Below are 16,595 nucleotides of genomic sequence, written 5' to 3'. Positions count from 1 at the left end.
TTTAAAAGTAATTGTCCTGATAGTGTTTGCAATTAAACTTTCTACTTATGAAAATATACCCACGGTGCAGAAAAGTTTGTATTTATTTTCAGGACAATACTATGTTGCTGTAAAAATAATATATTTTCCTTGGATTGAGGGTATAAAAGCAGTGCATAGAAGCCAAGGATCGTGGCTTTAAAATTCACTACCTTCTGTTATCAAAAAGTGCAGTAAACAGAAACATTGTCTTTAATAAACTGCGCAAAAATCTTTGCTAAAGATCTTATAAATTCAGTAATATTACAGAAAAATGCTAATAAATATTTAAAAAGGTTAATTACCTCAGATATTTGATACCCAATTTTGTAGGAATTAAAACGACGGGGTGTGTGTGTGGGAGGAGAGAGTTGAAGCGAAAAGTAACTCCAAGAAGTATGATTTCTAGATAAATAAACGTCAGTGTAAAAATTAAGAAAATATCCAATTCTCTGACTGACAAAGTTCCACAAACTCCATTTCTTCATTAACTTTAGGTGTCAAATTCCATCCTTGAATATGCACGTGTGGTTTTAATGAGAATCACATATGCATAAACAAGGTCAGAATTTGGACATCAATGTTCTATAGAAGATTTACAGAACATTCCCATTGCCAATAACTGGAATTAGGCATATCAGCATGTTCATGTTACTTCTGGAATGGTGAGTGCCCTCAAATCCTGTTAGATTTAAGGGCTGGAAGGCACCCAGCACTTAGCAGATTTAGGTCTATAAATCTCACATATACTAACAGGAAAAGAGATCCTCCAACAAGCCAAATATCTACCTCAACCCTTAAACTAGAGAGCATTTTAGGTTGGGGAACTGGCTACATACATTTCATATGATGCGATATGCAGTGAAAGCATTTTAGCAACCCAATGGATAATAAACAGGACATAACACATTTATCATAATGTAAACACAGAAAAAATATTCGATATCAAATATCTATACTGGTGAAGTAATTTTCTCCTTATTAAATATACTACAGAATAATTTATATAATGATACTATGTATTTAAAGAGAAAAACCATGGCCCAAATCTAGTACTCTGATACAGGTACTTGTTGGACATATGTAGTTTTTATATATATATATATATATATATATATATATATATATATATATATATATATATATATATACACACACACATACACATACACATATACACTCAGTGAAATTAACAAGACCCAAAGGTGGTATTTCTAGGAATAAAAGGGGTTTGTTTTTTGTTCACAAAAGTAACTTATCTAGCACCACACGTCAGAAAAAACACAAAAATAGCACACTCTAGTTCTAAACAGCTATGTCTAAAATAGATTATATAGTAAAACAGATATTATACAGCATAATGTGGTATTTTATAAACAGATAAATATTTGCACTGTGTAGGCTGTTTATAGTATAACTTTATCTATACAGAATGAAAGCAAAAAAGTTAACTGTATAGAGGTGAGCAGAACAACATTAAATATTATGACCCAAAAGCAGAGATAAAGATAAAATTGAAAGAACAGAGCAGGAGAAAATGTTTACAGGCCATTACAAGTCCTTAAATTAGTAGTAAAATAAGGAATTAATTGCTCAAGTTTAAGAAAGCAGTGAACACGAGATTGCATTTACATGCAGATGTCTAAAATTTGTATTTCTTTTTAAATCTATGCACAAAAAGTCATTTGTTTTTATTGCTTGACATTCAATTATGGCTAGAGTATATTTAACCTTTTTTTTTTTTTGTACTTTGGAAACAAGAATATTTTTAAAGGTGCCATAAAAATGGACAACATTGAAATCAGTTTGCAAATAAACCTCCTAACACTGCAGTTCTTTATACATTTTAAAAAGCCTTGTCTGGGGTTTGTCATATGTTAAATATATTTAAATTGGGAAAATACACTGTAGCTTGAAGCCTCCCATTGGCCCAAACATCCAATACAAAAACACATCTCCATAAAAGGAGCAGGCAGACAATACAGTTACATATAAAGAAGCAGCCAGCTAATGTCCTAAGAGTCAAAATATTTACCACTGTTCTATAAATTGTTTCAAAATTAAACACAGAAAATGAGGGAAAATTTGGATTTAGAAAGATATTTACAGTACATATGCCTTTTGTGAAATAAAATTCACTGTATTGCTTATGAATTCTCTGCATTTAGGTATCATATAATTAAAGAGATTGCAAGTTCTTGTAAAATTTATGCATCTACATTAAGATAGTTTAGGGGGAAATCAGTATATTAAGCAGACAAACACTGAAAGCATGCAGATACTGCCTAAGATGAAGTGTGATGTCATATAGATTGTATATCATACCAAGCTAAACAACTTTCTAGTGAAGTGCAGCTCCAAGAGGTAATGAAATTGTGAGGAAAGATATCCAGTGACTATTGTGGCAGCAAAACCTATATGTAAAGAGTGTACGTTGATCACCTGCATAGTCACAATATTTCATACATTTTTATTTTCACAATGTAAAGGGGCTAAACATTTCATGTGGCATCTTGTTTTATTTCATATTTGGATAAAGTCTACTTATTGCTCTAAAAGATTATTGCTCTATTCTACCAATGATAAAGGCAAAAAAACCCAACCCATCTGTCAATGGCAATTCTACATATGGAATAAAGGTAGAATACAGCTTTTATTATGATGTTAAAATTCCTTTAAATACCTGAATAAAATTCTAAGAATGGACTACATACTAGCAAGTATCCTTTTGTTAAATATGTTACGTATTTTCCCCCCTCTATCTGGTGTCTTAACAGCATTATAGTGGGTTTTATGCTACAAAGTAATAGGTGCTGAGTGAATACTGCAACCATTTTTCAATTTTTAAAATTAATTTTTCCTATTGCATTGTTTGCTTTCCCAAAATATTCCACCAAATGACTTAAGTGGCAGGAATATTCAAGCAAACAGCAAATGTCACACTACTATTCAAACATGGTCATAGAAGGTGAATTTTAAAAGTAATAAGTATAAATATTAATTACAAAATCCAATTCTAAGAGGTACACACGCCTCCAATTAGAGAAAAGAAATATACCATGTGATCTATGTGTCACAACCAAAACCAGCCAGCACAGCTAAAATTTCAAATATTGAATACTCAGAGAAAACACCTTGTCAATAATTGTTTCTGAATATTGTACAGTAATTTTTTTCGACAACTAATATTGATAAAATCCATTATTTGCCTGAGGGAGACTCATATAGAGAGACAAACTGTTGAATAAATGATTCATTACAAACTGTATGCCCAGTTTTAGTGGTAATGTAGTTTCTACATCAGTTTAAGGGCCCCTAACTCTGAAGGTTAAGGCAGGACTAAACCAATCATTTGTAGAGCTGGGCAAAATTTTTTGACCCAAAACTTTTTTTTTTTGAGAAATATGAAGATTTGTTTTGTGAAATCATGTTGATTTGGCTGCTTTGTTTGCTTTGGAGTTTTTTTTTTAAAAATTAATCCAAATATTTTGTTTTGACATTTTTGGAAAAAAAAAAATTCTCAGTTCAAAATTACTTTTTTGTTTTGAATTTTGCTTTAAGTTTATTTTAAAATATTCAAAAACTTGAAATCAGGACAATTTTTTAAAACTTTTGATTCACCAAAAAATTTCAAACTTTTTCATTATCAGTCCAACTCCAAACTATTTTTCCTCCGATTGCTCAAAATTGCTAACAAATAAAAAAATCCATTATTTACCTTGTTCTCATCATCAGGGGGCCCAGAAAAATACATGCTCCAATGTCTGGGGCACCCAAATACAGAGATAAAATGTATCTTGTAAACTGTACACATTGAATAGAACATTGTGAATGATTTGCAAATATGAACAGAAAGATGTCAAACATTTCAATAAAGATCTTTAGACCACTCCCTTAGTCTTGACATGTTTTGGATCAGCGTTAGGAATTCTCTTCTAACAAGCAAAACAGAATGAGAACTGATCAAGAGACCAACCTTATTATGCAATTTCCTGTTTTAAAAGATCACCCCAAATTAAACCTGCATATATTAGAAAATCAACTGCATAAGCTTGTAGAGTGGTTGCTTAAGACAGATTTCACTGGATTTATTCCTTTACATAAATGCAGAATTGGGATTCATATTATATAAGCAAAGGAAAAATGAAAACTCCCAAAAAATTGGAGAAATGATGCTTTTTACACCAATTTCAATCACATAGGTGAGATTTTGAGAAATCATTCTTCTTGTCCTGATTAAAGAGTCTCAAAATCTTGCCCATTGTATTTGTAATTGCTTATCTTAATCTTCTTCTACCTGTTCTTATTTTAGATACAAAAGAAAGCAAAGCAACAACTCAATCAATTCTGCTAGGCTTCCAGAACCCTATATGGACAGATTTGAAAAATCTTACACTAAATCAAGGGAGTTTTGGCACTGAAAGATAGATTAGACTTTTCTGTTTCCTGTTACTACTGCAATTGCTGTAAGACTTAGATGTGGAAATACAAAGATGTAGCTACATTGCTTCTTTAAATGGCCTTTTTTTTTTTTTTTATTAAGTTTACAGTGAAGCACATAGAGCAGGGGAGGTCTAATAACTTGGTCTCCTGGTATTCTTCTGGTTTTAATGGTGTTCTATGCTATGGGTTTCAATGTAAATACTGAATACTTTGAGCAGGGGGTTGGACTAGATGACCTCCTGAGGTCCCTTCCAACTCTATGATTCTATAATAATCAGTATTTCCACTTATATTACACTGCATATGAAAAACTGAGTTGTTCTCTGTAATAATTATAATTTAAACATTAAGAGTCATTTTCTGTTAGAAAACGCTGAAGTTCAACTTGACATAAAAACACTCCTATGATTTAAAAATGGTGAACACAGGATTCTGAAATGCAATTAGAATGATTTATCTTCCAATAGTGTTTACAAAATTCTGCATGATTTTTTAAGTTCTATTCCTTCCTTTCTTTAATTTTTTCATTAAATTAGACTGATGAGCAATAGGTTGGAAACTCAAATAACTGAATGAGGCACACATGGAGACTTTAGACACATAAGAGTTCTACCCAGTTCACTTGTGCCGTGGAGGGATGATGATATATTTTTCAAAAAGCAATTTGTCCCAGTAGTACTGGCCACCCTGTTGAAGAGTTTTAGTTGATCCCTGAGCACATTCGTTTCTGACTCTTAAACCCAACTCTGAAATAATAGGGTTTGTATTGTTGATAACAAGATGGATTGTCATTCACAGTTAAGTCAATCATAAGGTGCTTATTTATTTACCCTTTTTGTCACCAATCAGCACAAAGAACTGTCAGAAAATAATTTTTATTTCTCTTTTTAAATAAAAGAAGGGCACAAAATGATTAAAAATCATTAATTTTTATGACAGTGGCTTTAGGATTATTATCTGGCTGCCCCTCAACAATAAACAAGTAATTCAATCGACATTCCTTAGGAAAAAAAAGTTAAAAAAAAAAAAAGAAAAATCCTGTACAAATATGTATTTTTCCCTGAGGGATCAAGGTTACACCCGCAAGTGCTCTATGTACATATTGCACTATAGAGGAATGAAGAACATGTGCAAAAAAGCAACAATGATCAAAGCTTACTAATCAATCCTTGTAATCATGATTCTGCTATGTCATCTCGCATTTTGGAATGTCGTAACACAAATAGCTATATTCCTTTCATTAAAAACTTAAAAAAGAAAAGAAAAACAAAAACAAAAAACCCCACACCTTTACTATGGCACATTCAATGAAATAAAAAGATCTCCAAAGACAAATAGACAAATTCCATCAACAAAATAATACAAAGTTCGTTCATTTGTTTTTTGTTTTTGTTTTTTAGAAAAATTACATTACTTTCTTTCATTGTTTCACATTACAAAATCTTTTTTTAATCTTTACACAAATCACATTTTATTGCAGGAATATTTCAAGTGCCATCAAATATTTATAGAAGGGTTAAAAAAATAGAAGTCTCTCTAAAGTGGTCCAGACAAGGCTTTGTATAGAATAAATCTTTTTTCCACCTTCTATTTTTGAGTTAAGTATTTTGAATACATTTTCTTTATTCCATTGACACTTAACAGCCTAGAAGCAGACACACAGACACAGACACACACACAATAATGCATACAGATGTGCATGCACGCACACGCGCACACACACACACGCTCACTCAGACCTTGGTATCCATACTATGATACATAAGCTTTATAAAGAACAACCAAACTTAAAAACAGCATCTCACATCACCTCATCCAATAATTATTAAAAAGGTGAACAGCATCAGACACGAAAGAACACCAGGGTGGCCCAAATGACACTGTAGTACCTCTTCTATAAGAAAGCGTGAGAATGTTTTGTGCCTTAGAACAGAAAACTGGATAGATGCCAACAACCCAAGACAATTTCTTTACAAATTATAAGGAACAGCTCACTTAAAAGGAATAATTATTCCAATATCTTAAGCTATTCTCTGTAATTTCACAGATTTTTCTTTTTCTTTTTTTGGTGGTAGTGAATTGGGAAGATTATGAAAGTTTCACACATCTGACATTCATTCACAGAGCATGAATGTGTATTTCAGTTTGATATACTGCTGAACTTCTGGTCTTAGCCCCTACTCTCAGATGTTCTTAAGAGACACATCATCTGTCAATGTCCTGTTCTTAAACTGTAGATTCATCGCGACTAGCTATATTTAGAATCATTCAACATCCCCTCACAAAAAGGTTCCTTGGACAGCAGTAGTAAGTACATCTACCACCGTTATCCTCTCTCTCTCAAAAAAAAGTTTTCGGCCATCTTGACTACTAACGGTGATTAGGAAAGCACACTCATGTCAGGTGAACAATGGCCTGATTTTACAAGGTACTGAGCCATCAGCGGTTCCCACTAAAGACAGTGAGAGCCGTGAGATGTGCAACACTTTTGAAAATCAGATCACAAGTTAGATGGCTTTCAGTTAAGCCTCTACTTGGCTTCTGGTGCAAACGTAATTGCTTCTGCAATTTTGTGTTCCTGATGAGTTGCAGGTGCAAATACTAGTAGCTAGATTTCACACATCCCATCTATATGCACTCACAGACCAGGTAAAGTACTATTTACCAGAAAAAAAAAGGAAAAGGTAATGACTGAGGAAAAAGGCCCAAAATATTTAGCATGCTTACCTTACTTACTGTCAAAAACAGGGTTGGTCTCTTACTCTCTGGAAAAGGTCAAGTTTTAACTATGCATTAGCTGACACCGGAATTAAGTTTAGTTGATCTTTAATGGGCTAGCACCTGAGGCTGGTCACATTCGGAAAACTTTTGTTAATAAAAAGCCTGCTTTAAAATTAAATCCACAAATGCAAAGATCAGAATGGAAGGGCCACATCAGGCCAGTTACACCAATGCAGTAAACAATGAATCTACAAAAAAGCAAACTGGTAAGAACTGAGAGATGCATTTGACGGTTTATGTTTTCAGCAGAGACATTCTTCTGTTTCTAGAGCCATACAAAGATGCTCTAAAAGCAAAGGACTGCTCTGTTGTGTTGTGCTGGATAAAATTGCTGGATTTTGGAAAAAACAGCCTGCTGGAGTCAATAGCAAAACTCTCATTGACTTCAATGGGAATAGGCTTTTGCTTTAAGTGCATTTTTTACGATATGGCATTTCAAAGTATGTAACAGTGTGTATAACATACACAGACTGTTTTATATTACATATCTTACACTCAGGTCAACATTTTCAAACTTGGGTTCTTAGAGCTGGGCATCCATACTCATACTTATGCACCACAATTAATGGCCCAATTTTCAAGATGTGATTGACTTGCAGATGCTCAGCAAATTCTTGGCGGTGGGTGCTCAGCACTTGTGAAAATCAGAGCTTTTATTCTGGAGTCTAAATATGGATTTAGACATGCAATTTTAAACACCTGGGTTTGACTCTTTTGGGGTTTGTATAAAAATAAAAGTACCTTTTAAAAACCAGCTGAAAAGCAAATTTTATTTTAGAAAATTGTCATGGTTTTCAGACTAAAAATCCAATGTCCTCATTTCAGGATGTGACCAGCCTCTCTTGAAAAGTAAAGTTGAAAACAGCAGCATAAATACCTCCCAATGTATCAGTACCTTCCAAACCTTTTTCAGTTAAACTTGAATTTCTGGTGCACATGCAACACGACAATGAACACGCTAGCATTTAATTTAAAGAAAAAGGTGCAAAATGAAAGTGCCTTATCAATTCAACAAGAAAAGCTATACCAGTAACTACTTTTTATATTAACTAAACCAATATATAAACAATATCTCTTTTGCTATATATAGTCTTCATGCCCATTTACCCTGTAATATATTATAATGCTATTGTTGCTATTGCTATGGACCCTTTTCGTGCCATTCTGCCTATTGGCAATCAATGGTAGATGAAAAAAATCGTCCTTCATGAAACAATGAGCAAAGTTGTGCAAACTGATGCTTAAACCTCTGCAATACACACCAGTTGCTGGTTACTAGCTGGACTCTGCTGTGATCAACAAATGGATTGTTCTGTTGGAAAGTCTGTGGGCAGTGAACTACAAGGAAAAGGAAACTTTCTGAGTTTAGTACCCTCATTCTGTGTAAACAGAGGCCAAAGATCGAGAAGTCGAGACAGAAAAAGGGTCCATATTTGTAGGCATAATGGAAATCATATGCATGAGAAAAACAAGTTCAACTTTGTTTCGTTGTTTCCCATCCTTTGCCTGACCCCGACCGCCAAAAGATGTGCAGTGTGTTGGCTCCCTAGGTCTGTGCAGGGCCATATAAAGTGTCTTGATTTTCTTTTTTTTTTCTTTTCTTTTTTCTTTTTAATGTTTGTACTTCAGACATTCTAGAAGTGCTTAGGTGATATATTTACCCATCAATTTGCATTGCTGGCTCAAATTCTGAAGTGAATAACTCCTTGTACAATGGAGGAAAATGAAGTCGCACAATGTCTGGGTATATTGCTTTAAATGCCATAAGTTTTTCTGTATGTCGTCCACATAGTGCTCTTAAAGTAGACACTTTGCATATTAACTGGAAAAAAAACACACACAAGAGAAATAAAGTCATACACAAAACAGGCTCTCTTCTCCCTGATTTTGCTTTTAGGTATAAAGCTCTCTCAACCAGTTCTAGTTTACCTTGATTGTTTTCCTTGAAGATGAATTTTAGCAGATTCACTTGCTTATAAGATTCCAAGAGAGGAAACCATTAAACAACAAGGATTTTATGGGGCCTAATTCCATTTCTGGCTGAATTCCATTTCTAATAGGGCTGAAAGAGTACCCTGTGTCACAGAAACATTCGTTGGAGTAGTTGGGGGAACAGAGGGAAAGTATAAAGAGAGGAGATGCCTGACAGCTTTTCATGAAGCTCAAAGTTAAAATTACATTTCTCAAACCACTTTAGTGCTCTTTTCTTTCTACCTCAAGCCTTTCCTCCCCTCTTGTGTTCTGTTAGGAAGTGGTTGAAAGTAGGCAGGCTGGATTTTGAACAAGCAAGTCTGGAAAAGGAGGGATGGAAAGAAAGGCCAAATATACCAGATGAGAGCCGTTACTCAGATAGTAATGATGCCGCTGTTACCAGTGTAGAATGCTTTAATGTTTAGAGAATAAGGCACAGTTTGTAATTCTCACCTTTGTTAGGATTCCATCTTCTCGGTGGTTCTTCTGCAGGACGTGCTGAAGTGCTAGCTGAATCTTCTGTTGGAGTTTTTCGATTTTTACCTTCTCCTGAAGCCACGAACGATCTAAATGTAAAGAAAGTGAGTATCTCTGTCATTGCACACTCGCATCACAATACACAAAGAAATGGTCTTAGAGCCTACGCTATGTTCATCTTTCCTGTTGCCAATCTCCTTTCCATCCCAATGGAGTTTATACAGGAAGTATAAGAGGATCTCAACAAGCTTTAACCATATTTGTTCATGTGTCACACGCTAATAAAACTGTATTACAGAATATACAAATTTAAGCTAGCAACATTTTCATCCTGTAGATGACGAGATTATATAATGAGTGACTAACCAAAGAATCTTTGCAAGGTTTTCTTTTTGATATACAGAAAACAATTAAAACAAATAGTTTTAAGAGAAGCATACTCAAAAGAAATCATTCCTGTGCACTTCTTGGCAAATAAGGAACATTACATCTGAAATCCTCAAGGTGGCAGAACCAAACAATTCTGAGGGTCTTGCACTAAGAAACCACAACACTACATACTCTTGATCTGCCAAATGGCTTGACAACATAGCTGCCGCTCTATAAATCAAGAGACACCCTGCTACCTTTACTCACATGGCAATACCTTGCTCCTCGAGGAGACCCATTGGTTTCAACAGGACTACTTACAGAGATGTGTACTACTCAATGGGGAGAAAGAGCAATAAAATTTGGGCAGAGATTAGGATGAATCATTTGAGCAAAATTACCCTTGCACCTACTGTTTATATATATTTGTTAAAGTTAAAATCCAGAGTAGGAAATGGTTAGGGAAGGAGCATACAAGTAGGTGATTACACTGCATGCTTACGGGTTGGCTACCAGATCATCATTAAAGCATACTCCATAACAAAGATCACTAGATTCCATCAAACAAATGTAGAGTGACCTTTTACAACTTACCTGCAGACATTAAAACAAATGAAGAAAACAAAGCAATCTCATCTTCTGTCAGGTGCATAGAACATAAGCTTTTTCCAAATTCAAACACAAAACTAATGAAGTCTTCACAACCTGCCAAAAGGAAGGCACAGATCACTCGAGAACTTCATATAACACTGCTTCAAGGTGTAGGTCAGTTATTTTATTCTGCGGGAGGAGACTAATGGATGTGAAATACCTACAAAACCAGGGCTCCTCTCTACAGAAGAATGGCTTGGTGGTAGTCGTATTATCGTTAAAGTTGAAGCTAGTACCCAATTATGAAGCTAGTACCCATTTTTATACACCTCCAACTTCCCCCAATCTTCCTGACATATTGCATCTCATCCCAAAATACTTTTTCTGATAAATTTGGTAAAAAGCAGATCATTTATAAGTTAAAATCATTTCATAGAGGTAAACCACAGCTACACTTTCCAAATATCTAACTTTTTTTTTTGGCTGACTTGATCGCCAAATGACTTGGCCTAAAAATTTGAAATTGGTTTTGTTTTGTTGACGGAGGAAGTGCCTTTGACATTTTTGGTGGGGGTGCAGGATAATGCATAAAGAGCTGTTTTAAAAGTGTATCCACAACAAGTGTACTATATACATTCATAAAAATAAAATGACCTCCACCTGACACCAGCTGCTGAGCAGTGCCAGAGAGGTGAGGCAAGAAAAGGAGGAGGGAAGAGCGAGGAGACCAGGGAGAAATGGGGTGAGACAGGAGTATGGGAAAAAGCCTGGATATAATGGAGTGGGGCTCTAATGGACATGAACTGGGCAGATATAGGTAGGGGTGGCTCCCCACCTAGAAATGGGGATAGCTGTGGAATATCCAAAAGGAGGGGGAACATGAGAGGAGACAAGACAGGATGCTAATGGGGCAAGACGACAGCGATGAAGTGGCATGCAGGAGAACCCAAAAACATAGAGGGTGAATGAAACAGGATAGAAGAGACAGTCATGGAAGAAGGTGCAGGGAACGGAGGGAGGCATATATAGGGTATGCACAGGGAACATTATGAAAGAGAGGAGGCAAGGGAAAAGCAGAGTGCTACAAATTTTTCATGTGGGTAAGAGCCTCCCTATCTCCTCGCCCTTTCCCTTCCACCCCCATCTGCCATGCAGGTATAACTCAGATTACGGCCGCTGTCGCACATGCTTCCTACAATCTGCAGGAGGTGAGCCCCTCTTTAGAGGGCCTTGAAAGATTTGTTGGAACAGAGCTTTCCCCCTGCAGAGTTTATACACCAACCCGATTTAGACTTTTTGGTGCTCATGGAGAAAAAATTAAAAAGAGTTAAGGTTGAAAGTATATTTCCGTGGAGTCCAGCTAGCAGCCCTCATACAATATTACCATTTGAACTGTGCATGTCCAGATTTCGTACCTTTGGGCGTTTTAAATAAGCACAGAATATTTGTAAAATGATACAGCCGGTTCTTCACTTCCATATTATCCTTCCACCACTCATTGTTATCTTGCCCAATTTACACCCTGTAACACAAACTTAACAATACCTCCCCCCAAAAAATTGGCAATAATATACACAAGTCAAAATGACAAATTACTAGGAAATAAAAAAAAAATCCCATTGTTATTCAAGTGATCTACATCCAATAATCTCCTAGCAATGCTATTTTCGTCTTTGTGTATATGTTCTTGAAAGATTAAAAAGAAGACCAGCAGCTGTGAAAGGATGACGTGGTGTCCAAATTCACCGAAGAACCTGCTCTTCTGTATAGTTAGAAAGTAGCAAATTCTACTCGTTATCAAATGTGGGTGCCTAAACTGGACACATATCCAAATTAGCACTGACCTGTCTAAAACAGGTACCTGGATTCCTGATCTGAACACCAAGGGCCCAATTCTGCATTCTGTTCCACGGTTTCAATTCCCATTGAACTCAACTGGTCCCCACATGTAATCAGCCAAGTTTAAGAAGTGGACATACATAGTAACTTACATAATTAGTAATCCAGGAGTACCTAGATTTTGAGTTACCATTACATTTTTCCCTGTGTTGGCCTAACACAGTGTTTAAGACCCAGTCTATGTTTTGTAAGTGATCCTCTTCCAGTTCCTAACCTCTTTTCTACTTGTTTTTATACAAAGTACTTGAGATTTTCTTACCTAATGACTTGAAAACATCTGGGCTAGCGTACTTGCCGTCAAAGTATACTGTGTTGTTTTGGGAGTCAAAGGCACGGCACATTCTGATAAACACAACCTCTAAAGATCCTAAATGCAAACAATACACAGATTTGATTATTTAAACTGTGATTTCAGTTACAAAGAACACATGAAAAAACTTAAAAAAAAAAAAAAAAAAAAAAAAAGATTTGAAAATGTAATATGGACTGCATTCAATATAGGTCCAGTAGAGTAGTGGCTTTGACAGTTGCAACTGAGAATGGTTTGACTTACCACAAGCATTAAAAGTTAGTTACCTCAGAGTAAATCCAGCATAACTTCACTGAAGTCAAGGCAATTAATTAGGATTTACACTAGTGAACATACAAGAATATTGCCATTTATTTGTAAACCACATCATTTCTATAATATCTTCCCTACAACAAATTCTCAACTTTTATCCAGAAAAGAGTGATTCACTTTTATCAAAACAAATCAGAAATTTTAAGTGCTTGATCCAACCATTTGTAGACTCTCAATACTTCCACAGTTTCTAATGGAATCTCCACACAGAGATACATACACGCACTTCCATCCAGAACAGCTAAGATGAACGCATGTAGGCAAGGAAAGCGCTATAAAACTTGTTAGGCTTTACTGAAACAAACACAAGGATATATATGAAGTGAATCCTAGTGTCAATCATTTTACTTACATAGAATGTCCCTAGGTTAAAATCTGATTAGAAGCAGGTCTCAGAATTCACCAACATACCTGCTTTTAAAAGCACGATTTGATCATTTTGACACAGTTCCATAAAGCCATCAATGCGTTTGGCAAACTCCACGACATACTGTATAGCTTCTGTTATTTTGACTGCACATAACTGCCACATTACCTCCCTCTGCTGTTGAAGAAAAGAGGATAAATCACTGTTCAAGCTCACGTAAACCCATTTTCATAAAGGAAAATGAAGGTGAAAAGCAAAGCAGAGCCTCCCAACCCTCACCAGCATTCATGAGTACAAAGTAGGAAGTGGAGAGGATAAATGAGCCTGTTAGTGGCATACATATACATGCAGCAGTCATTTATTATTGGCAGGGAGATCTAGGCTGGGATTTCTTGTCTCAGGAGACAAATTCTTCCCTCAAATGCCTGGGTACGGTTTCCATTGATTCACACTGGAATTGTATGCATACAACAAAAGGCGGAACGGGACCCAACGGACATAACTAAACTCTCAAAAGCAATTCCATACTTCTTCCTAAGTACTCCATTTCCTACTGAATTTAAATTAAGTAACAAGGAGATCTTAAAATAAATAAATACAATGTATGATCACATGTTATTTATGGTATTGGTAATCAGTCATTTGCATCACAAGCCTCTCAATAATTTAGAATTAAACTACCTATATAGTGTAAAAAATGGGACTTTCTAATAAGATGAACATTCTTCAGAGAACACAAAAAATATTTAACTAAACAATAGTGGGTTTAATAGTACTTCCCAAGATAGTTTACTAAAAAACAGAACTCTTTCACTGGTAAGTGCTTTGCGATGATCAGATGGAAGGTGCTGTGGAAATACAAACACTAATTAAGCATCACAACACCCCTTTGAGGAGGACAGCATTGTGCTATCCACTGTACAGGTAAACCGAGGTGTTGTGAGATTAAGTAACGTGTCCACAGTTGCAGAGTGAGTCAAAGGAAAAACTGTAAACAGAAACCAAGAATCCTGACACCCGTTTCTAGGATTTTAATTTCCAAACAGAAATGCACTACCTTAAATAACAATTAGCCTTCCACATTATATATTAAGCAGTCAGTGCAATTTAGGGGCCAGATTATAGCCTGGCCGTATATTGTGATGCAGGGATGAAAGCAGGAATAAGACACTTGCATTCCATTCCCTGGTGCAGCCTTCTTGCACTGTGACTGGAAGCATAGCACATTGGGCAATCCTTCCCTTCCCACGCCTTTCATACGGGTGAGCAAAGCCTCTGCTGCACTTCCCAAAGCTCTGGCCAGTGTAGCTGAGCTGGCAGAAGGGTTGAGTTCTTTACCAAGAGTAAAAGGTTATTTAGCCATATAAACAAAAAGAAAACAAGAAAAGAAGAAGTGGGACCACTGAACACTGAGGATCAGGTGGAGATGAAAGAATCTAGATATGGCCCAACACGTAAACGAATGCTTTTGCCTTCGTTTTTAATAAAGGTAATGAGGAGCTTGGGGCAGTGGCAGGGTGGCTAATGGGAACAAGGAATTGGAAGTAGAAACTACCACATGTGAGGCGGCAGCCAAGCTGAAACAGTTTAATGGGATTATATCAGGCAGCCTGGATAATCTCAACCAGGAATATTAAAGGGACTGGCACATGAAATTGGAAGTCCAATAGCAAGGAATTTTAATGAATCCATAAACTCGGGGGCCATACCCTTTGACTGGAGAACTGCAAATATAGTACCTATATTTAAGAAAGGAAAAAAACAATCCAGGAAACTACAGCCCTGTTAGTTTGACCTACATTGTATGCAAGGTCTTAGAACAAATTCTGAAAGAGAGTAAGGACATAGAAGTAAACCATAACTGGGATAAAAAATGACATGGGTTTACAAAAGGCAGATTGTGCCAGACCAATCCGATCTCTTTCTTTGATGAGAGAACTGATTTTCAAGACAAAGGAAATGCATTAAATTTCATCTACCTGGATTTCAGTAAAGCATTTATTTGATACAGTTCCATATGAGAAATTATTAAACTGGAGAAGATGGGGATTAATATAAGAATCAAAAGGAACTGATTAAAGGGAGACTACAACGGGTCATATTGAAAGGTGACCTGTCAGGCTGGAGGGAGGTGATGAATGGGGTTCCTCAGGGATCGGTTTTGGGACTGATCTTATTTAACATTTTCATTAATGATCTTGGCAAAAAAAAAAAATGGGAATGAGCTAATAAAATTTGCAGATGACACAAAGTTAGGAGGTAGTGCCAATCTGGAGGAGAACCAGAATATCATACAAAAGATTTGGATGTCCTAGAAAACAGGAGCAATAGAAATGGGATGAAATTTAATAGTACAAAATGCAAGGTCTTGTACTTAGGGACTAACAACATCAATTTCTGCTGTAAGCTTGGGATGTATCGGCTGGAAGCGACAGAGGAAGAGAAAAACCTAGGTGTATTGGTCAATCACAGGATGACTGAGCTGTGACCAGGAAAAAAGGCTAATGCAGTCCTAGGATGCACCAGGCAAGGTATTTCCAGTAGAGAGAGGGAAGTGTTATTACCATTATACAAGGTACTGGTGAAACCTCATCTGGAATACTACATTCGATTCTGGTGTCCTATGTCTAAGAAAGATGAATTCAGACTGAAACAGGTGCAGAACAGGACTACTAGGATGATCAGAGGAATGGAGCACCTACCTTAAGAAAGGAGAATCAAGGAGCTTGGCTTGTTTAGCATAACAAACGAAGGATGAGGGGAGATATGACTGCTCTCTAGAACTACATCAATGGATAAACACCAAGGAGGGAGAGGAGTTATTTAAATTAAGGGCCAATGTTTGCACGAGAACAAATGGATATAAACTGGCCATCAATAAATTTCAGCTTGAAATTAGCTGAAGGTTTCTAACCATCTGAGGAGTAAAGTTCTGGAACAGCCTTCCAAGGGGAGTGGGAGGGCAGGAGGCAGCAAAAAACCTAACTTGTTTTAAAACTGAGTTTGGTGAGTTTATGGAGGGGATGGCATGATGAAGTTGCCTGCAATGGCTTACAG

The 16,595-nt window shown here is 36.1% G+C and overlaps 1 protein-coding gene across 1 annotated transcript in view; it reads right to left on the bottom strand.

The window, feature by feature from the left end:
• Nucleotides 1-5,078: 5,078 nt before the first annotated feature.
• The window catches only part of RORA (RAR related orphan receptor A), an 82,171-nt gene continuing 70,654 nt past the window's right edge, over nt 5,079-16,595 (bottom strand). Inside the window, exons 6-10 of the mRNA XM_067534750.1 lie at nt 13,583-13,715; nt 12,809-12,916; nt 10,654-10,764; nt 9,667-9,779; nt 5,079-9,064 (exon numbers count right to left, since the gene is read on the bottom strand). Coding sequence (XP_067390851.1) covers nt 8,900-9,064; nt 9,667-9,779; nt 10,654-10,764; nt 12,809-12,916; nt 13,583-13,715 — 630 coding nt within the window. The 3' untranslated portion in view covers nt 5,079-8,899. The remainder of the gene's footprint in view (nt 9,065-9,666; nt 9,780-10,653; nt 10,765-12,808; nt 12,917-13,582; nt 13,716-16,595) is intronic.

Source organism: Emydura macquarii, unplaced genomic scaffold (assembly GCF_026122565.2).
Source record: "Emydura macquarii macquarii isolate MOO-44397 ecotype Brisbane River unplaced genomic scaffold, CSIRO-AGI_Emac_v2 contig_3451, whole genome shotgun sequence".
Taxonomy (NCBI): domain Eukaryota; kingdom Metazoa; phylum Chordata; order Testudines; family Chelidae; genus Emydura; species Emydura macquarii.
Note: the sequence above shows the minus strand (reverse complement) of the source record. Positions and strands in the feature narration are given on the sequence as shown.